The 22,440-nt window shown below is 39.7% G+C and overlaps 1 protein-coding gene across 1 annotated transcript; it reads right to left on the minus strand.

Moving 5' to 3' along the window:
* Positions 1–4,130: 4,130 nt before the first annotated feature.
* EFCAB1 (EF-hand calcium binding domain 1) lies at positions 4,131–13,389 on the minus strand. Its single transcript, XM_032421959.1, has 6 exons — positions 13,247–13,389; positions 9,148–9,306; positions 8,105–8,209; positions 7,263–7,414; positions 6,879–6,983; positions 4,131–4,316 (listed from the first exon to the last, which is right to left on the minus strand). Exons 1-6 carry the CDS (start codon positions 13,302–13,304, stop codon positions 4,257–4,259), a joined length of 639 nt encoding a protein of 212 aa, XP_032277850.1. The 5' UTR covers positions 13,305–13,389; the 3' UTR covers positions 4,131–4,256.
* Positions 13,390–22,440: the final 9,051 nt, after the last annotated feature.

Below are 22,440 nucleotides of genomic sequence, written 5' to 3' on the forward strand. Positions count from 1 at the left end.
GGGAGGTGAAAATAAACAAGAGGATGTGTGTCTTAGGGGGAGGAATATTTTCTTGACGGATTAGGTAAGAGGCAGGAGGTACACAGAAAGCCACAAATTACCAACGATGGAACTGTGAGCAGTTAACCACTGTTCAGGTTAATGGCTCTCTGATAAAGACATTTCAAATGTGGAAGCATGCTTTGTTTCATGCAGGATAGTTCATTCCTAAGACTTCCTTCCCTTTTTGCTCCCCTTCAAAACTGAGCAAGTTTCCTTGAGAGACCTCATGAGAAAGGGACATTGATTTGCTTGGTATGTATTTAGGTTGGCCCCTCCTTCAATGGTAACTGAGACCGGAAAACATTTGAAGAGATCATCTGCTTCATTCTAACAGAGAACAAGGTCACTGAATCAGAAAAGATAAATATATCACTTCTCCCTCTTTTTGAAATATTACCAGCCAATCCTCAAGATTCGCCAAATTGTAATTAACATATGCATAGGTTAAATTTCTATTTTATTATGGATCGTTTATAATAATCTCTCCATGTCAAATGCAGTTGCCATCCTTTCTTGGCCACACTAGGTGAGAATTACCATCAGCTCTGGATGACTGTGGAAGAGCTGGGGGTGATTCTGTGAGGAAATGGACACAGATAAAATACAGTCAGTGAAAATGCACAATCCAAGGAGCGGCTCAGAGTAGCCTTTCCCAGACATGGCTGTCTCCACAATTTCAAAGTATATTTGATTTTAATTCCCTTTAACAATCTCCTTTAGGGGCACCTGGGTGGCTCAGTCGTTGAGCATCTGCCTTCGGCTCAGGTCAGATCCCAAGGTCCTGGGATGGAGCCCTGGGGCTTCCTGCTCAGCGGGAAGCTTGCTTCTCCTTCTCCCACTCCCCCTGCTTGTGTTCCCTCTCTTCCTGTCTCTCTCTCTGTCAAATAAATAAATAAAATCTTCAAGACCCCCCCTAAAATCTCCTTTAATTAAAAATGATATAACTATTTTGGGGGGGCTAGAAGCCAGGAGAGGGACTGTAACTGCATCCAAATAGTAAAGGTGATGACACAGTTGTCACATGGCATAGAGTCCTCATTTTACAACACAAGTGAGGTGAGAGCAGGGCAACTGACTTAGACTATATTCACCCCCATGGTTTAGCACAAAGTGGGAACTTGGTGAATGTTTTGGATGACTTTATGATGCAAGCAATTGCAGGCTTGGCTTCTTAACAAGTGCAATCTTGTACACAAAGATATTTGCAGGTTAAGAATGTAGGACTACCAGTTTTCAGTGGTAGTTTTTAAATCCTGTAGTTTAAAAAATGTACTTGTTTCCCAGACAGACTCTCTCCATGCTGTGAGCAAAGCAATGTGTACCTCTCCCAGAGGGTCCTGGTTGGCTTTCTGCTGGTCCTCCCAGGGCACTGGGAGAAGGGGAAGCCAACGCTTTGAGGACCCAGTTGAGAGAAAGGCTGTAGTCAGCCCTCCAAATTATAACTGCTCATCCGTAGTCCTAACCCAGCCACCCAGAGGCAGGCAAAGATGGGGCTGAGCAAGGCTGGCTGTACCTGGGGCCTGGAGTCAGGGCAGGCTAGCAGCAGGCAGGCAAGGCTCAGAGCCGGACACGGAGCTCAGAGTGAGAGGAAAGAGGGCTTTTCCTCAAAGGTTCTCTGTGTACTTGGATGACCCTGCTATTAAGTTGAGAGAATTTTCAGTGTTAAAATCATTAATGAGTTGCTATGGTAGTAAAATTAAGAGAATCTGGAAATCCAGATATAGTCACAGAAGGAAATGATTTGGGCAGATATAATGAGGAAGTGTGTTCTATAATGTATGGGGACGCTCTTGAACAGAGCTCATGAGTCTGTACCAACACCATCTTAATTTTCACTAAAATTATTTAGACTTTTCTAAAAAGGCTTTTTAGTTTTAAATAATGTCAAGTAATAAAATAGCGTTATTCACACGGAAGTCAATTTTTACACAATCTACAATAAAAAAGTTTAGGTAGAGATGTATAAGATTAGTTCTTTAAATGATAAATTAAAACCATGGTCAATTATGGTCCACGACATCAGCAAAGAGGTGAAAAGAATGTGCACCACAGGGAAGGGGGAATCAGCATCCCATGCACCAGGCCCAGCAGGCCTTCCTGGAGGGCAATCTGGCAACATGTGCTAGAAACCTCAAAGGTGGGCCTCTAACCAAACACTCATTTTTAAAAACTTACCCAGATTAAGCAAGCAATGATGAACATGAGAAGATTTATCTACAAGGACAGTTCCCTTGGGAATTATTTGTAAAAGAAATGTGGGAACAACTGAAATGTCAATGGCAGGGAAGTGCTTTACTAAGGTCTGCTGTGATGGAACACCAGCTTGCCATTGCCGGTCAGGCTGGAGACAAATATTAAGTGACCTGAGAAAATGCCGTGAGATAGCAGTCCATAAAAAGAGCCTTACAAAAGAGCATTTTCAATATGATCATCTAAAAAAGAATATAGGTATACTCTGTGCAAAAATATAGCTATACTTACAAATGCCTTAAGAAAGCCTGAAAGGATCTATACCAGAATATTGATGAATATTTAAATTTTAGTTTTTAATTTCCTAAACTTCTAAGTCTTCAGTGGACCTCTATTATTTGTAATCAGAAAAATATAAATTTTAAAAATTAAAAGCATTGTGTTTCACTATTTATACCTACTCAAGACAGAAAAATTGTGTCAAACTCCATCTACATAAGAATCTACAATTTTAAGAAAATACTTAGACAGTAAAATACTTTTTATTTCATGGGATCACTTATTACATTTATTTGTAACAGTCCATTTTTTTATACAAGGTACTCTTTTGCTTAAACTTGACACATATGTAGTAACAAAAGGGATTTAATATCCCAAGCAGCCTCTGAATGTTTACATATGGACAGAGAGGGCATGTGCATAATACTTCTCTTAGCTGCTTGCATGCATTTAAGAAAGGGGTAAACAGTAGCTATAGGAACCCAAGTAGGTCCCATCTTTCTCATGCTGCATCCAATGCCTATAGGCACCTGCTGGATGGTAGGAGGCAGAGAGGAAGCGGTTCTGTCTTCAGGACTTCACTGCTGTTGGGACACGATGTGATGTGCTTCCTGTTAAGGGGTACATGAGGGGATTCCAAGAGGTGGGAGATGACGCTGAGGTGCACCCAGTCAGGGGGATGGGGACAAGGGGTGGGGCTGAGGTGGAGAGACAGAGGGAGTCGGGGAAGACAGGGGGTTTTGCAGCCAACAGCAGTGGGGTGGAGAGCATCAGAGCGACTCCAGAGATAGACTGAAAGCTGCGGCCACATCATCCATTATGTACAAAACAGCACTTTCCTTCCTCTCTGCTCACCAAGAATTTGGATTTATTTGGTAGCACTTTGTACTTTTCTATCCACAATGTTTACTGGGGGCCCATTCTGTGCAGAGGACTGTGCTAAATGCTGTGACAGACATAAAGATGGGTGCAGGGACCCCTGCCCTCAGATGCTTACTGTCTGGGGTCAGACGCGCTACCATTGTGCCACGAGGTCACTCAGATGCTTACTGTCTATGCAGATTATTCTGGCAAAGCCTCAAACAATAATATGCATTATATTGAAGTAGGTACATGTTGCTTTCAGCTCTCTGAATGTCCCTCAATGCCTAGCAGAGTGGTATTTAAATGCTAAATGCTACTGTTATTCTTTTTTAGATGCTGTCTTCATTATTTACTGCTCCAAAGGAAATTCAGTAGTTTCACTGATTTTTATTTATTTATTTATTTTTTAGGATTATTTTTTTTATTATGTTATGTTAATCACCATACATTACATCATTAGTTTTTGATGTAGTGGTCCATGATTCATTGTTTGCGTATTTCACTGATTTTTAAATGTATACCCAGCGTTTCCTGACATGAAGAATATTTGCCTCAATAATTCATCCTTATGTAATCTCTCTACTCATTTCATTAATACAAATGTTTTATGATAGTTATATGCTTCAACAGATAGTTTATGTGATAAAATATCTGGCAATGTGAACTTGTCTTGCCAAACCCAACATTTAATAAGGGACTTCCTGTCTTCCATTTATTTCGCTTGCATCTTGCACCAAAGTTGAACGATACATGTTGGTGAGCCCCATTCCCCACCCCAAAGACACAATTCAACATTACCTCTCTGAGCTAAGTAGAAAAAATAAACAATACGTATGCGCCTTTTTTTTTACTCACTTGAGACAACACAGACATTTAGGTATTCATATATCATTGAATTCATTCGGATCTTTAAATACTTGGGCTTCAAATTCCATATGACTCTGTAAAAAACGTGCTCAAATTAGTCAGACTTCCAAAAAAGGTAAGAAAAACAAAATGTTCTGTATGTCTCCTTTATGTTTGAAGAGCCACAAGATAACTGAAGAAGAGTGGGGACAAAGAATTTGTGACACTCATTCATTTTCCACTCACAGGTGGTGACAGTGCTATGTTCCAATATGACACTTAGTCTGGGGCCACAAAGATGAACAAGAGCACATGACACAGCTTTCTAGGAGCCTCCAGCCTTGTGGCTGGATGGACAGAAACTAAGCTTAATTCACCGCAGGGAGGGTGTGATAGGGTAAACACACCAGGGCTCTGGATTTCAGGAGGCCAGGTGATGTCACAGCCAGGCTACACCTGGAGTGGAGGTGCTTCCTGAAGCCGAGAAGCAGCTGAGAGCTGGGGTGGGGAAGAGATGTAGTCCAGCAAGACAAGAAGCCTACTCTTGGGATTTATTAACAAGTAGAGTGTGGTGACCTTAGCAAGAGCTATTTCAGGAATATGCTGAAGAAGCCATGGTAGTGTAGGTCACAAATATACACAATTCTCTCATGACATTTGACTGTGAAAAAGAAAGCCATTGGACAGGAAATAGAAGTAGGTGTGGGATTAAGGTAAGTTCTCTTCTTTCTTTCCTTCCTTCCTTTTCCTTTTCATTCTTTCCCATCTATGTGTTGAGACAGACAATAAGTAAATGAGTAAATATATCCTATGTAATGATAAGAACTATGAAGAAAAAAAGAGGCAGTGGTGAGGAGTGGAGGGAGAGGAATAGTTAAGATGGTGGATGGCATCTGCACAGAGACTGAATGGAGTGAGGGTCTGAAGCACGTGAAGGTCTGGGGACAGGATGCTTAGAGGCTACCGTAAATGCAAAGGCACCTAGGGAGAACAGCGAGGTGGCTGGAATGGCTCTGGGGCAGGAGCACTCCATTGGGAAGGCAGCAGGAGACCATGGTTGGAGAGAGAAAAGGAGGCCCACTGAATAGACTTCAGACACACTGGGAGTTTTAGGCAAGGGAGGGGCATGACAGCATCTGTGTTTCCAAATATACTGGATGTTGCGGAGATTAGTCAGTAGGGGACAACTGTAGAAGCAAGAAAGCTAATGATCTAGGCTGGGTGACTGGGTGGCAGCTTGATTTAGTTTGGCAGTCACAGACATGTGGAAAAGAGGTTATATTCAAGGACATATTTTGAAGTAGTAGATGATAGTGCTCTAAGAGGGAAATTAATGGTGACTTAGGTTTCTGACTAAAACTGAGTGTATAGGGGTGTCATTTGTTGAGGCAGGGAAGATGGTGGGGAGTGATTTTTAGGGGAAGAGCAAGAGTTTACTGAGATTATCTACTGACGTGTTGAGTAGGCAGCTGGAGATATCGACTAGAGATTGGGAAGGTGGATATGGTAATATTTATATATCACATCACTCCACTGGCTTAAAATCTTCCAATTAAGCCTCATGAGCTTCAAGACAAAATCCAAGCTCCAAGCTCCATTGGACTTGGCTCTGCTATGCATGTCCAGCCTCAACATCAGTCTCATACCACACTAAACGCTCTTCTAATATAGGATTTATTTCTCTTTCCCCTCCCCACCCTCATGCATATACCATTCCCTTGCTTAGATTGCTCTTCTCCATTTTGACCTGGCTAACTATTATGGCCTAACAACCCAGGTAAGCCTTCCTTGCCCCATCAGCTATTCACCAGTGATTCTATACAGCTGGATTAGATGCCCTCGACTACTGCAACACTCTACTACACATATCTCTATGGACTTGAGCACCAGGGCATGCAGGGTACTCCATAATTGGTGACTGGACTTGGACAACTTGCCTAAACTCTCTGAGCCTCAGTTTCCTCATCTATGAGGATTAATAATACTATATCTTTCAGAGGATTGTTAGGGGGATTAAATGAAGTAATATGGGGCAGTGCTTAAGACATTGCCTGGCATAGATGAAGCACCGAACAATTCATATTATAGTAATACTTATCACACTGTTGTGTAATTATTTTCACATTGGCTTTTCCCAGGAAAATATTAGCCCTTGAATGCAGACATGGAGCCTTTCATCTGTGTTTCTGGAACACATTATGCTTTTTTTTTTTTTTTTTTTAATTTTATTTATTTGACAGAGAGAGACACAGTGAGAGAGGGAACACAAGCAGGAGGAGTGGGAGAGGGAGAAGCAGGCTTCCCTCGGAGCAGGGAGCGGATGCGGGGCTCGATCCCAGGACCCTGGGATCATGACCTGAGCCGAAGGCAGACGCTTAATGACTGAGCCACCCAGGTGCCCCAGGAACACATTATGCTTTAATAATTGTTTCTTACATGAATGAATGAGTTAATGAATGGGAAAAAATACCATTAGGCTACAGCAGTACTATGAAATGAACCAGCAGGTTCTTCTTCAGTTGGCTTTCTCTGCTTAGAAGCTATTCTCTGTGGGTGAATGTAATTCATCTGATCCTTCACTCACCAAACCAAGAAGTCCTGAGTTGTTGATCCTACATTATATATTGGTCACTGTTCAGTGAAAGTAATATCATTACCTTTGGATCAGGAAGACATGGTCCAAAAGCTTCCAGTAGAAGGGTCTCTTCTCTCACAGCTTGTTCATAGTCTGTGAAAGACAGCTTCCCATCATGGTCATGGTCCTAGGGGGTGACCAGCCATGCATCAGTCAACATGTATAATATTTATCACAAACACAAACTGTCTTTTCATGGTCAGACATTGATAGAAGAAAGGTGTTGGAAAAATGAGAGACTAAATAATGAAACAGAAAAGAACTTTTAATATTATAATTAAAAAGCACAATACAAATGTTTTATTTTACCAAGCAAGAAACTGATAGTTATATAATTTTAATTCTTATTTCTATCCCATTCTGGCCTGTAAATTTCAATATAAAACCCTAAATTTCCCATATTTACCATTTTTTTAAGTGTTATTTCAACCAAATCTTTAATTCCTTCATCAGGGTCTTCTTCAGATGGCTGTTTGAGAAGGCTGTTCTTCAACATATGGAACATTTCCTCCTTTGAAATGAATCCATCACCATTCAAATCAAACACTTCAAAGCAATCTTTTAAAAAAATAACCAATTATGAATTTGATACTATGATTAAGGGAACATTTGCTCTGATAAAACGTTCAAGGCCAAGGTCTGTATTGTGGATGTTCATGTCAACCCTGCAGGACTTAGTGCAATCTAATTTCCATAGTAAATGCTTAATGTACACTTGCTGGATATGGTCAACAACCCTTAGAAAATGGCTCCTTACACTCACTCAGCTATAAATAAGCATGCCAAGGAACAATGATTTGACCATTTCATCTTGAAATTCTTGGAAAACTGACAAATATAATCCTTAAACAGAGTTCGCCAGAATGAATTAAGAGTTAACCAAGAATCAGAACACTCTTATCAATGTTCTCTACTTTTATGGTTAACAATCCAGGTAACGAAATATGAAAAATATTTAATACCTTAATACATAAATGCATATGTACATAGTTAGCATGTGTAGTACGTGCTTATGCAGTCTTGCTTGGCATGAATTACTCCTCAGAATCTCTTGATCTTCCTTGGTATTAATTTTTTTCAATCTTTATCATTGACTTGAATTTGCTCCATAAAAGAGGTTAATGCGGATTCAAATTAACCAACTGAAAGACAAACCTATTTTACTGGCCAGGTTGGAAGACAAGGATGTAAGTTCTTTAGATACATTAATCCTAATGTATAAAGCAATAAGATAACCTGAAATCTTACATTTCATTTTTTCTTCCAAAGTTCCTCGAAGAAATACTGATAATCCATAAATCCACTCTGATACGTTTACACAGCCATCGTTGTCTTTATCAAAACCTCGGAATACTAAGAGAGAAGTACAACATAATACCTGTGCTGCATTTTTGTTCTCAGTAATATATTTACACTGGTGCTACCCACTTTTAAAATGTAGACAAAACTTCAGGATCAGATGGTCCGACATGCTCATTTGACAAAGGAGGAAACTAAGACATCGTAACATTGGAAAACTCTTTTATTTAAACTTTCACACACTCCCTTTATATTTTGTGGAAACAAAATAAATTCTGAGTATCTAAATATAGTAATCAATAATTATTAATATATGAATATATTGGTATATTAAATGTGTTGTGTATTAACATAAAATATGTGATTTTATATTTTTCTTACTCAAGAAAAGTAATGCTATTACACAATTGATAAAGTGATAACTTAATTTTTATTGCAACATTTTTGATGATATAAAGAAATTCATATGTTCTTTTTTTTTTCCAAAAGATTTTATTTATTTATTTGAGAGAGAGAGAATGAGAGAGAGAGAGAGCATGATGGGGGGGAGGTCAGAGGGAGAAGCAGACTCCCTACTGAGCAGGGAGCCTGATGCGGGACTCGATCCCGGAACTCCAGGATCATGACCTGAGCCCAAGGCAGTCGCTTAACCGACTGAGCCACCCAGGTGCCCAAGAAATTCATATGTCTTTTTAAAACTATTCTTTTACTTATTATATTTACTAAGTAGAAATATAAATAGTTTAGGTTTTTGGGTATAAAGTAAGGAAAACCTAATGATTCAAGCTGGGCTTTGTTCTTTTCTTAAAGACACAGAATAGAGTGGGTAGAATCACCTTCCCTAAGACCCTTCCCTATGAATACACAAATTAATTTTTTATATTCAAGTGAAATTGGGAATTCAGAACATTAAGAATATGACCAAACTCCAAACTTTTTTTTTCCAGTTATGGCTGTATCTGGCCCATTTGAATATTGTAATGTCTTCTTACCTCTGTCCATAATCATGTCATCTGTCATTCCAAATGTCATATGCAGGATATTTCGAAATGCATTACGATCTAGCCCAATGGTGATACCTTGCCGCTCTGTTACTTCTCCCACCAAATTATAAAAAAGATTTATAAGACAGTTCACTTCAAATTTATTAACTGTGAAAAAATAAAATTAAGATATAACAAAAATGCATTTTAATCTTTAATTTCTAACTTAAATTTTGCATTAATGAGTTTATAGACAACACCAAGGCCATCAAATATTTAGTTTTCAACAGAAGACTATCCTGTTTTAAGATTCATGACCCTTAATAGAGGATGACCACTACAGAGGATTCTCCACTAAAATAAGAGAAACAGCCTTCCCTCCAAACAGGAGTTGAATATTAAATTCAGTCACATTTAGGAAGAAAAGAATATTAGCTAAGTTACCTGAAAAATGACTGTGGGGTCAGATGCTAAATTTTAAAGGCAGTGGAGGTGCAATTCAAAGTAAGCAAGGTAATGCTTAAGAATGGTAACTTTTCCCCAGCATTTTGATTATAGCCATTTATGAGATTTAGAACTTAACTTTTGCCTGGAAATAGATATCAGACTCCTGAATACTAGGCAACAATTTTCACTTCACATCATCAGCCTTAGTCAAATCAGTAAGCTGGATTTTGGATATCAGAATCACCTTTTTTTCTAATAAAGAAGCATTTAACCATATTACAGCACCCATTATGGTTCTTGTTGTACATGATGTGAAAATTAACAAGCAAGTACTCAGTAGTATTTTGGAGAAAGGGAATTTTTATTTAAAATAGATACACAGATATGTATACTGGTCCATACACATAAATGCATAAAGCGTGTTTATAAACCCTGAGCTAATTATTTGTGTTCCAATTCCATTTGAGGTACATAGGTGGAGGCATTATTGCCTGGCATAAAAGTGAGTTTAAATATGAAGTATAGGTGGAGGATGAGAAAGCTTTTATTTCAAAACAAAACAAAATTACAGTTCAGTACTTTTAAAAATAAGGATGAAATTTGCATGCATTTAAGGGTGAATTGTTTTGTTTTGGTTTTTGGTTTAAATAAACTAAATTTTAAAAATTGCAAAAAAGAAAAATGATTATATTGCAGAAAAAAATAAAATAAAGGAAGACAGCAGATAGGAATGGAGAAATCATGCCTCATCTACAAGTCAAGACAGGCTTGAGTGTGATTTCTGGTTTGGGGGTACCACAATTTTGGAAGAACATTGAAAATTTGGGGAAATAAATGATTTAGTTAAAAATTGGCTAAATAATAGAAAAGAATATAATGGTTATAATTTTATTTTATTTTTTAAAGATTTTTTATTTATTTATTTGAGAGAGAGAGAATGAGAGAGAGAGCACATGAGAGGGGGGAGGGTCAGAGGGAGAAGCAGACTCCCTGCCGAGCAGGGAGCCCAATGCGGGACTCGATCCAGGGACTCCAGGATCATGACCTGAGCCGAAGGCAGTCGCTTAACCAACTGAGCCACCCAGGCACCCGATGGTTATAATTTTAAAAAGAGCTGTTAGTTGCTGTAGAAATTGGCATGTCAGTTCTTCAAAAAAAAAAAAAAAAATTAAACATAGAAATAACATGTAAGTCAGTGATTCCACTTCTGGGTATATACTTAAAAGAATTGAAAGCAGGGACTCAGGTGCTTGTTCGTAGCAATGTTATTCACAATAGCCTTAAAGGTGAAAGCAATCTAAGTGTCCATCAGCGGATGAATGGATAAATAACATGTGGTGTATACATACAATGGAATATGATTCAGCCTTGAAAAGGAAGGAAATTTTGACTCATGCTACAAGATGGTTGAAGCTTGAAAACATTCTGCTGAGTGAAATAAGTCAGATATAAAGGGACAAATATTGTATGATTTCACTTATATGATGTACCTAGAGTGGTGCAATTCACAGATACAGAAAGTTAGAATGGTGGTTGCCAGGGGCTTGGGAAGGGGGAAAGGAGGAGTTATAGTTTAATGTATACAGTTTCAGTTGGGAAAGATGAAAAAGTTCTGTAGATGGATGGTGGTAATGGCTGCACAACGATGTGAATGTATTTAATGTCATAGAGTTGTACACTTAAAATGGCAAATTTTATGTTATATATATTTAACCACATGCACAAACCTCCAAAAATAAAAGAGCTGCTACTGGTTGGAGAAGAAAAGCCTGCATAAAGAATGATGTTCATGTACATGAAATGTTAGCAGAGGGGTTGTTAATTAGCCATTTTTCCATCTTGGCTAAAATAAAAATTAGAGAATATTACCTTAATTTATTACCCAAAGGATCCAAGATTAGCCATAAGAAAGTTTTTCTTGCTGAAATTTCTTAAATTCCAGAATAAAATGCTAAATGAAATTAAGGGAAATTTAAGAATGGATTTTCATCTTTTTGGATTGGTCTAAATGTGTTCTACAGATCATATCTGTAGAATGGTAGATCAGCTGGGCAATCACTTAAGACATTTTTTTTCTCTGATTCTACAGAATTTATCCATTTCATCCTGGTTGGATTATCATCTGTCAACCAAAAGGAAATTTGACTTTGGGGGAAAGGTTCTCTGTTTAAAAAAGTTTTTAATTATAATGTCCATGACTTGTAACTATTTCTATAGAATTTAACTAGTAATTATCAAGGTTTCTAAGGCCCACTTTAAAAATTTGATGTAAGGACAAAAATCAAAAGAGTTGACTATTTTTCCTGCCAGGTTTTCCTTTAACTTTTAATGAATTCACCTTTTGATTGTTCATAGAATGACTGTTTGCAATACATTGCATACTTACTGAACAGGGACAAAATCAAATTCAGCATTGTGTCTATCAGTTATTGCATTGCTTTTTCAAAATGTTCACGAGATGTTTTAAGATCTGGTCTTTTCCTTGAAATGGAATTATTTTGAGAAAAACAACAGAACAAACTCTCACCACATTATAATAACCACAATAATACTTTAAATTATAGGATGGCTTTTTGCTAAGAAGTTTCAGGTGTTTATTCACATCATCACTTTTATATACAGTGCCACTTCACTAAGGGAACACATCTCACCACTTATTACATTAGATACTAAATACAACTAGAAGGCACTGGATCTTATAAGCTCTAGAACTACAATAAACCTGTTCCTCCTTTGCACAATGGGGGTGGTACTGGGATTATGGCTTCTCCTATTTTTCAAGTGGCCATTAGTTTTGCAATCAGCAACACAATTTATAAGCTTGTTCATCAGACAGTATCTTTCTCATTCTAAACCATATCTAAGCTTCCTTGCCCAAGTACAGTTCTGTTTTTCAGTCTGAATACAATTCTAAAGTTATCTATGAAATTCTAAGACCATGTTTTAGAATGTGTGATTGGAGCAGGTATCTTTAATAAGTGCTCATTTTGTGACCTGCAAAGTCTCCTTACCTTGCAACACTACCAGCAACCGCAAAGTCCAAGTCTGGAGTTGGGAGCAGATTCTTTACTGCGTGTTTAGCTTTGTGAAACTCTTTGGTCTCCAGACACATTTCCTTGCTCTGAGATTCAGGTTTTTGTGCCATTTCAACTCATCTTTTCTAAGGATGTTCAGCTATTGATAACCATTTTCCCTTTATGGATCTCCTGGTAATTTTTCAGAAATTGGACCCTGCCAGTTTATTTGCACTAAAAAGAGCTAGAAAGCAGGTGTATGTTGGTTGTGCTAGTTTTCTTGACACCTGTGTCTGAGGCTAAAACCACACATGTCGTGTCAGTATATAAATGACGTTTCTGTAATGGAGAGGTAAGTTAAGAAGAGGGTTTGAAAAGCAAGTTAGTGCATGTGTGGGAGTGTAGTACTAGATGCCTGGATACCTGCATACTGGTCCTTAAGATCATGGGCAAGCATGGGTACCCAGCCCAAGGAACTACCATCCAGGGATTCCCTTCCAAACTTCTCTTTAGGGAACACAAAGGGGGCTCCAGGGGCACTCAGACTGTAGGTGGGAAGCAGGCTGAGCAGCGAACATTACTAGTACCAGGTAGAACACAAGCCCTTCCGGGAACTTCTGCTCATCCAGCACTTGATTCTTACTTACAGTGCTTGCAATTTTTAGCTAAGGTGTCCGTCAACTTCTGCAGCTTCTTGCGGTTCATGCCTGCGGTCGGGAATTGGGCAGCGGCGTGTGTCTAGGCGCGCGCGGCTAACGGTACCCTTGCTTGCCCTGGGCCTGGGGCAACTGGGCCGGCTCTCCCCAACCCGGGGCGCGCGCGCGCGGCCCTAACTCACAGAGTGGCCATGGCAACGCCTCGGCCGGCTGCGGATTGGCTTCTGGGCGCGCGCGGAGTGCGTGCGCGGCCCTAGCACACAACGTGGCCATGGCAACGCCTGGGCCAGCCACCTATTGGCTCCTGGGTCTGGGTGCGCTGTTCCACTTGGAGGGTCCCTGCCAGGGTAGTTGCCGACTGTGTTCTAATTGCTGAGGTCGGAGTTTTAATTTTGTTGCTGTGTTTTGGGTTCACAGCCCCTTTGATGGACTGCACTGTGAATGAAGGTCTAAAAATATGTTGTGCATGCTGCGTGAGGAATATTTTGGATGGTGAGCTTTACACCAAGCGAGGCTTAACATCTTCAGGGAGATCTGGGGGAACTTGGAGGAGCTTCAAGAATTAGCAGGTGTGCTATCCCGACGTTGTTTTGCGGGGTGCAGGAGGGTGAGGAACTTGCCCTTAAAGCTAAGCCATGCTTTTGGTTGTCAGTGTTTTTGCTATGATGCCTGGAGGTAGCCTGGAACAAGATATCTTCAAGATACTACTGGGAGCAAGAGTAACTTGGAATAGTTCTCCTCACCTTCCTTCGTTCTTGGAAGTGGAAGTGGAGGTTGTCGGTAGAATCTGGGAAAAGCCATCAGCAATGTTAAGCTAGTTGAAGAGACAGCCTCCCAAAGAGACAGGTTGACAACTGCCACTTGTCTGTGGAGTACTATCCAGCCTTGCTTTTCTGAAAAATATCCCAGTAAAATTGGTCTTTTACTTATTTGAAAGATGGGTTCTGTGTCTTTTAATGTAGGAGGACTTTCTGCTTTTCGTAACCACATATGGGACACCCTCTTTGAATTAAGATAGCAATAAAATGGGTTAGCTCAGCCAGGAGCACAAAACCTACAGTATTCTCCAGTGTGTCTATCTACTTGTTTTACATCAGTGGAGAAAATGCCTTTGAAAACAAATTATTTCAGGGGTGCCTAGGCGGCTCAGTCAGTTGAGGGCCAACTCTTGGTTTCAGGTCAAGTCATGATCTCAGGGTGTTGGGATTGAGCCCTGCATCGGCTTCTGGCTCAGCAGGGAGTCTGCTTGTCCTTCTCCCTCTGCCCGTGCCCCCACTCGTGCTCAATCTCTCTTTAATAAATAATAAATAAATAAATAAATAAGAAAACAAATTACTTCATAGTATACATACGGTCATTTTTAGGCTAAAAGCAGAAAAATTCTGCCAATCATGAGTAACAATCCAGAATGAAATAGTTCTAGCATTAAGGTCTCTGATTTTCTCTCCTTGTTTCATTTGTTTGTCAAATGAAGGTTTGGTATGCTGTTTGAAACCAGAGTCAAGGATGATTGGTGAAGGCAGGGACTGTGTAATCCTAAAGCAAATTCTCTGAGAACAGTTAACCAATATGAAATTGAAATGATAGTGATTATGAGTTTGCAACAGTTACTCTGGTTACATAGTATTCCTGTATGTCCTCTTGTCTAGCAGCTGTGACACGTCTAATCAGATTGTAGAGAACAAATGGAAAGGAATAGCATATTCTAATTACACTCACCTGTGAAACTCTAGTGGCTTTTGTTCGATGACAGTATTGTAGCAAATATTTCATTTATAGAGATCGTCGCAGGACTCGTTTTAAAAGACAAGGAGCCAGAGGATTGGCTGTCAGTAGTAAATAAGACAAGCCATGGGCCCCACCCGTCTTGTGCTGGTTGGTCTGTTAAAAACCATGTATTAAGTGTTCTGATCAGATGCCCTGCTGGCACGTGTTAGAGGGCAGGTCTCCACCAGCGGGGAGCACACTGATGGGCATGCCCAGGTGTTTTTACAGACATCATACACTGGGGGCTTGTTGGTGAGCATTTACAGGTGAGCTAATCAGTTCTTACTTCACAAGCTTAGGCTTAGGACCCATCAGCCATCTTCCCTTAAAGTAGAAAAAATGATGTAAGGACAATACCACAGAAGGTTGAGATTAAAAGAGTTAAATCTGTTCTACCAGGCAAAAATCCTTTAACCTGCTGAGAACACTTTGTGAGGTACTCTTCTCCCATTTCTCCCCTTCCCCAAGTTCTTTCTTCCATGCTGTTCTTCTAGTGAAAAATTTCCAAATGCATTCCAAAGAAGAAGAAACTTACTTCTCTAAGACAGCGGACAAGGTATTTGTTAGGGGAGTGTTTTGTCAACATATTGGAAAACTTCAGTGCATTCATTACATTCTTGTGAAGTTTTTGAACTTAATTATTTTTAGACTTTAGAAACAAGCTGTAAGCATGATAGGGTCAGTTAATCACACTTCAAAGCAAATTGACATTCCTATTTGTAATTTTTAGTTGCTTGTGTTGAGTAGACACAGGATCACTTACCCCCTCATGGGCATTTTCAGAGTAAGGCAATTGAGCCTGAACAGTTACCTCATACCAAATCAATCAATAATAGAATAATAAAAAAACTGTGTTTAATCTGTACTGTACACAAATTTTACTGTGCATGACATGATCACAGAACTTTCCAAAATTCAACTTTGCAATGGATACTTTCATAAATAAAAAAGTACATTGAAGTGACTATCAGTGCTATAAATGTTTCCTTTAATTTTGCATGCAAAACAGTCTTCCCTTTGACTCACAATTAACTGGAATTTTGCCATGATAAATAGCTTGAACCTTGAATTGATGAAAGTCTTTTACTTCATGTGGACCTTTAATGATGGAGGCATTTGGAAACTGTTTAGGAAATGACATCATTGAATTGATTTCCAAGTAAATTACAAATCTGTTATGAAATTATTTTAATACAAGGAAAATATAAAGGTTAGTTATCTACATAATTTAAATTCAATTTTACAAATTTTATTAGGTGGAGAGAATGATGATAAATTCAGAGGTGCTCTTAGCCAACTGTTTAGGTGGTTGACTCTCCACTGCTCTCTCTTGCCACTTGTCTTTGCCGCTATCTTGTGTTCCCTGCTGCCTTCGGTATCTCCAGCCATTAGGCTGTCTGCCCCAGGACTTCTACACATTCCTCACTCATCTCCAAGGGCAACTCTTGGAAGAGTTTTTGACTTCCCTGTGCAAAGTGAATCCCTCTCTACCCCACCCTCATTCTCTGCTTCAGGACCATTTCCTTCTAGCTCTTACTACAATGAGTGATTGCTTTCTTTCTCTGATCTCTCCTCCACAGTAGACTGTAAATTACATAATCTCTTTCTCTCTCTCTCTCTCCCTACATTCATGACTATTTTTGTCTCTGGATTTCTGTATCTATCATCTGTCTGTCTATATCTCTGAACTTTGGCAACACAGTCCATGTTCTAATGTCTGTAGTAAGGGTGGGGAGTATGAGAATTTGCCTGAGCAGGGATGAGCCCTGAATTCCCCTGCAACGTCCCATCATGGAGAACCCCTGTGAAGGCATAGTAAAAAAAAGCTTTTCCCAAAATATACTGGTATTCACTGGTGTTAACACATTCCTAGATAACATTTTTAAAAAAACATAATCAAGTGACTGGTGGGTAATGCAAATGCCTAAGGTTAACTAAGGATATGATTCTTACATCTTTTCTTTAAGATTTTATTTATTTATTTGTCAGGGAGAGAGAGAGCACAAGCAGGGGGAGCAGCAGGCAGAGGGAGAAGTAGGCTCCCTGCTGAGCAAGGAGCCTGATGCAGGACTTGATCCCAGGATCCTGGGATCATGACCTGAGCTGGAGGTAGATTCTTAACTGACTGAGCCACCCAGGCGTCCCAGGATTCTTGCACCTTACCTGTAACTTATAAAGTTGTAAATTAAGATGTGGTACATGATAAGTAATCATTGCAACAGCTATAATGTCAGCAGGTTGAATAAGGAAGTTGTTTCTCTAGGCCTTGTAGAGCCAAACAAGAAATCCCATGGGACCTGCCATGCTCCTTCTTACTCACTGCTGGGTTATGGGGTACCCAGGGCTAGGTAATGGCAGTGATGTTATTTGCATAACCACCACAGGGCCAGGTAGTTCCAAGGGAGACTAGAGTGTCGGGTAGCATTCTGGAACAAATCATGGCCCTCTTTAGCTCATGGCAAGCTTATCATCTCAGACCAGGCCTGGCACTGCCTGGCCCTGTGAGCCGATGCTGACCAGAAAATGATCTGGACCAGTCCAAATATTTGAGACCAGGCCCTGGAACCACATTCTCCACCCCCACATTCTCCACCATTGTTCTTTATCATTCAGAGAAAAGGAAGCTCCCAGAATTGCCTATCTCCAAATAATTTTATCCCCATCATACTCTCTTTCTTAGCCTAGATCTCTCTGACACATTTGCTTAACAAATCTTTTTTGATTGTGAATGTTTACCTTACACGGTCTATCACCTGTGCACAGAGCCTTCTCTTCCCCTTTCTTCTCTGAAGCCTGTTTCTTCTGTAGACACCCCACAGAACAGGCTGCCCGTGTTCTCATACACACTTGTTTGCAGCTGGAAGGAAGTCAATCCTGTTGGCCTGCATCATCTCTTTCTTCCTTTCTTTTTTATTGGCCTTCTCAGGTAGTGCAGGTTGTGCTCACTGCCTCGCTGCACACCTCCTGTCTCATCCATCTGCTCCTTTCTCACCCAGCTCCTGTGTTAGCCCACTGTCTTCCATCCTGAACTTCTCCAAGCCATCCACAGGCCTGCCAGAAGGATTTATACAAATCCAACCATGTCTGCCTTCTGCTTAATATTGAAATGCTTTCTCAGTGCCTGTAAGACAATGTCCATGCCCATATAGCACAGTTTCCACAGTTCAAGATCTGGCCTCTGCCTGCTATGTAAGCCTCTTCTCTGACCAGCCCCTGTGTATTTGATGTCTGGAGCAGCTCTCTTAGACCATCATGAATGATCCCCACTGGGAATGTGGGGTCATTCTGAGTGGAGGGGCAAACTAGAAGGGGCTTCATCTCTTACATTGTAGGCACTCCTGGACAGGAATGTAAAATAAACTTCTATTGGGGTGCCTGGGTGGCTCAGTTGGTTAAGCGTCTGACTTGGGCTCAGGTCATGATCCTAGGGTCCTGGGATCGAGCCTCGCATCGGGCTCCCTGCTCGGCGGGGAGTCTGCTTCTCCCTCTCCCTCTGCCGCTCCCCCCTGCTTGTGCTCTCTCTTTGTCTCTCTCTCAAAATAAATAAATAAAATCATAAAATAAAATAAAATAAAATAAGCTTCTATTTCATGTATCCCATTGATATTTGGGGGTTTTCAATTACTTTCAGGCATATCTAATCCTATAAACATAAGCTTTAAAATAAGAAAGTTGGACTTCATTTTCTCTAAGGATCCTTCTGGCTTTGTGATTCTTGAAAACAAAAGTAAAATTTGATTTCCATCTATTCTCACAGCCTCTTCACTAGGCTAAACCTTATGACAATTTCAGCAATTGACTCTTTTTGACCTACAAAAAACTGTGATCCCATATCAAACTAATGTGTCATGATGTCTTTTTATGTTTGCTCAATATTTCAAATTAACTAAGCAAAGCCAAGATTTCATCTGCAAATTCAAAGTGGCTACATTATCCTTTAGTCATTCAAATTCTCTGTGATTCCCATTCTAGTTTTGTGGTTTACTATTGGAAGCAATTTGGGATATTTTTCTTTTAACTTGTCTCCCATGTTGGTGGGGAACATACCAGATGGCTGACCTGGAACAGGCTGTGCCTCAAGCAGGCGCTGCTATAGTTCTCACTGCTTGGGGATGACAGAAAACCGTGGTGATGTATTTTCTGCTTTTCCATTAAAATTAATATTTTAATGGGCAATTAAGCCACTCATGACACACTTTAACACTTGAGAATTGCAACTATGTTTAAAGAAAACCCTTCCTGCTCTGATCTAATCTTTAATATGGGGTTACATTTGGAAACATCAAAAGGGCATTGTCTTTGAAGTACTAGAAACACAAGCAATTCAAGAAAGGCAATTTCACACTCAAAATTGTAGAAAGACTTTGGCCAACATTATTATCCTGATATTTGTGGATATTGCCTCATTCTGTTTCAGGGAGGAGGACTTTTTTTTTTTTTTAAGATACAAATTCTAGGAAAGTCATTGGGATCCATTTCCATGTGGCACACTTGAATGATTTATTCATTCATTTAATCAATATTTTGGGTGCCCACTATGTGTCAAGTGCATCACATTAGGTACTCATGAATTATACCCACTTGCTGCCTGCTGGGCTCTGACCATCCCTGGTGTAAAGTCACTTGGTAAAGTGGGGTATGTGCTAGTCCGGGAAGACTATACTCTGAGCTGTGTGGTTCCATAAAGAAATTCATTCTCTGGGACATGCTAGTACAGGCAATGTTTCCTAAAATTTAGAGTTGGGGAGGGCTCAATTTGTTCATTCATTCAAATATGATGTTGATATATGACCTGTATTATTATAAAAGCACGGGCTGTTTTCAGAAGTGAGTAGAACAGACAAAAAAAAAAGGGGGTTGTCTGGGTGGCTCAGTTGGTTAGGCCTCCAACTCTTGATTTCTGCTCAGGTCACCATCTCAGGGTTGTGAGATCAAGCGCCATGTAAGGCTCTGTACTGGCTATGGAACTTGCATAATATTCTCTCTCTCTCTCTGCCCCTTCCTGACTCTCTCTCTCTCTTAAAAAAAAAAAAAAGAAAAAAAGAAAAAGAAGTGAGTTGCACAGAGAGATAGCAGATCTTAGCAATGCTTTCCAGAGATGCACTGGTAGGATGTCACCATTCATCTGTCAGGGAGCAGTCCTGGGCTACAAGTGCATGCCTTTAGCTTGCACATGTTCTCATTCTTCTCTCTCGTAGTCTTAAAGGCAGAGAGAAATGGTCAGCATTTGGAGAAGATGACAGGAGAGGGGTGTGTACTTACATGCTATTCACTTGCTCAGTCAGTCAGCAGCCACATATTAAGCCCTTATCATGAACCAAGCATCAGCTGGGATGTGGAGATAGAGCATGAGGGCACTGACCACTTAATGAAAATGCAGCTGCTGGTTCAAATACTTGAAAAGGTAGATAACTACAAGCTGAGCAACATATTGTGAAGTGAACATGCAAGCAATTCTGGATGAGGGGCTGGTGAGAGGCCATAGCTACTTTGTATTAAAATAAAATCAGCTGATAAGAATAACAGTGACCAAAATACAACCACCGTCAGCCTAGTGCTTTGGGACTCAGATAGATCTGAATCTAAGGTCTGCCCTGTCATTAACTAGTGAGTGATCCTGGCACTTTTCAAACCTTTTCATGCCCATTTGCCACACTGGACAATGACCAAAGAAATAGTGCCCTCCTCGTAAGGCAGCTGGGAAGATAAACTGCAGTGATGATTTTGAAGCAACCTGCTGTCTGGCACAGTGCTCCTTAGTTAGCTGATAGCATTATCAGTGGTAGTCTGTGAGGGCAGTATCTCGGTCCCCAAGATTCACATCTCAATCCCAGGACTGAGAATACGTTACCTTAGATGGCAAAGAGGGTATTGGAGATGTTATTAAGGTTACTAATCTGCTGACCTTAAAGTAGCGACGTTATCTTGGATTACCAGGTAGGTCCAATATAACCACATGAGCCTTTAAAAGCAGCAGAGGAAATTGACGGAGAAGGCAGAGAGGTTCAGAGCACAGGAAGGGCTGCACGGGCCACTGTTGGCTTCAAGATGCAGGGAGCTGCAAGTCAGGGAAATGAGAACCCGAGTCCTACACCACCAGGAAATTAATGCTGCCAACAACCTGAATGAGCCTGGAAGGAGATCCCCCATGCCCCGGAGCCTCCAGATCGCTGGCTACTTTCATTCTGACCTGTGAGATCCGGAATTGAGAACCCAGTTGAGCCCGCCAGAACTTTGTGTTTTGGTTTTAAGCTACTAAGTTTGTGATAATTTATAACACAGCAATAGAAAATAAATACACCATCATTTTCAAGTATTTTAAAAAATTCAGCAAGCACTGTAATAATAATAAACATTCAAATCCCAAAGAACTATTAAAAAGCTTTATGGAGATATAATTTACACAAAATAAGGGTCACCAATTTTAAGTATATAATTTGATGAAATGGATATATTCATATGACCATCTACAATAACCATGCTATAGAATGTTCTGTCACGCCATAGAGTCCTCTCTGCCCCTTGGCAGTGAACTACTTCCCTACCACCCTGACAAACATTGATCGTCATATTGTCTTTGTTTTCCCTAGGGTGTCATATAAACGTCATCATATCGTTTTATATCTGGCTCCTTTCACTTAGCATAAATGCTTTTGAGATTCATTCATTCTGTTTCATGTATCACTTGTTTATTTTATTGCTGAGCATTTTTTCATTATATGGATGTACCACATCCCTTCACCAGTTGGTGGACATGTACACCTAATTTTTGTCTATTATTAATAAAGCTACTATATACATTCAAGCACAAGTCTGTGAGATCATATGTACTTATTTCTCTTAGGTAAATGCCTGGGAAAAAGTTTGCTACTGGGTCATATGATAAATATAGGTTTACCTATATAAGGAGCTATTAAACTGTTTTCCATGGTGGCCATACCATTTTGCATTCAAACCATTTGCTCTCAATCCTCACCAGCACTTAATATTGCCAGTTTTCTTAATTTTAGTCATTCTAGTGGGTGTATGGTATTACCTCATTGTGGTTTTAATTTGCATTTCCCTATTAACTAGTGCATTGTATGATTTTTTTTTTAATATTGGGTTGTAAGTGTTCTTTTTTTAAATTTGAGTGTAGTTGAGTGTTCTTTATACGTTATGGATGGAATACATTTATCAGATACCAGTCCATTAGTTTTCTTTTATTCTCATACTGGTGGATTTTGAGAAGCAAAAGTTTTAAATTTTGATGAAATCCAATTCATCAAATTTTAATTTTATCATTTATGCTTTTTGTGTCCTATCTAAAAATTTTTTGCCTACTATAATGCCACAAATATTTTTTTCTTATAGTTTTTACATTGGCTTATGATTTGTTTCTTACACTTAGATCTCTGGTCACTTCAGTTAAGTTTTGC

Source organism: Phoca vitulina, unplaced genomic scaffold, assembly GCF_004348235.1.
Source record: "Phoca vitulina isolate PV1807 unplaced genomic scaffold, GSC_HSeal_1.0 scaffold25, whole genome shotgun sequence".
NCBI lineage: Eukaryota > Metazoa > Chordata > Mammalia > Carnivora > Phocidae > Phoca > Phoca vitulina.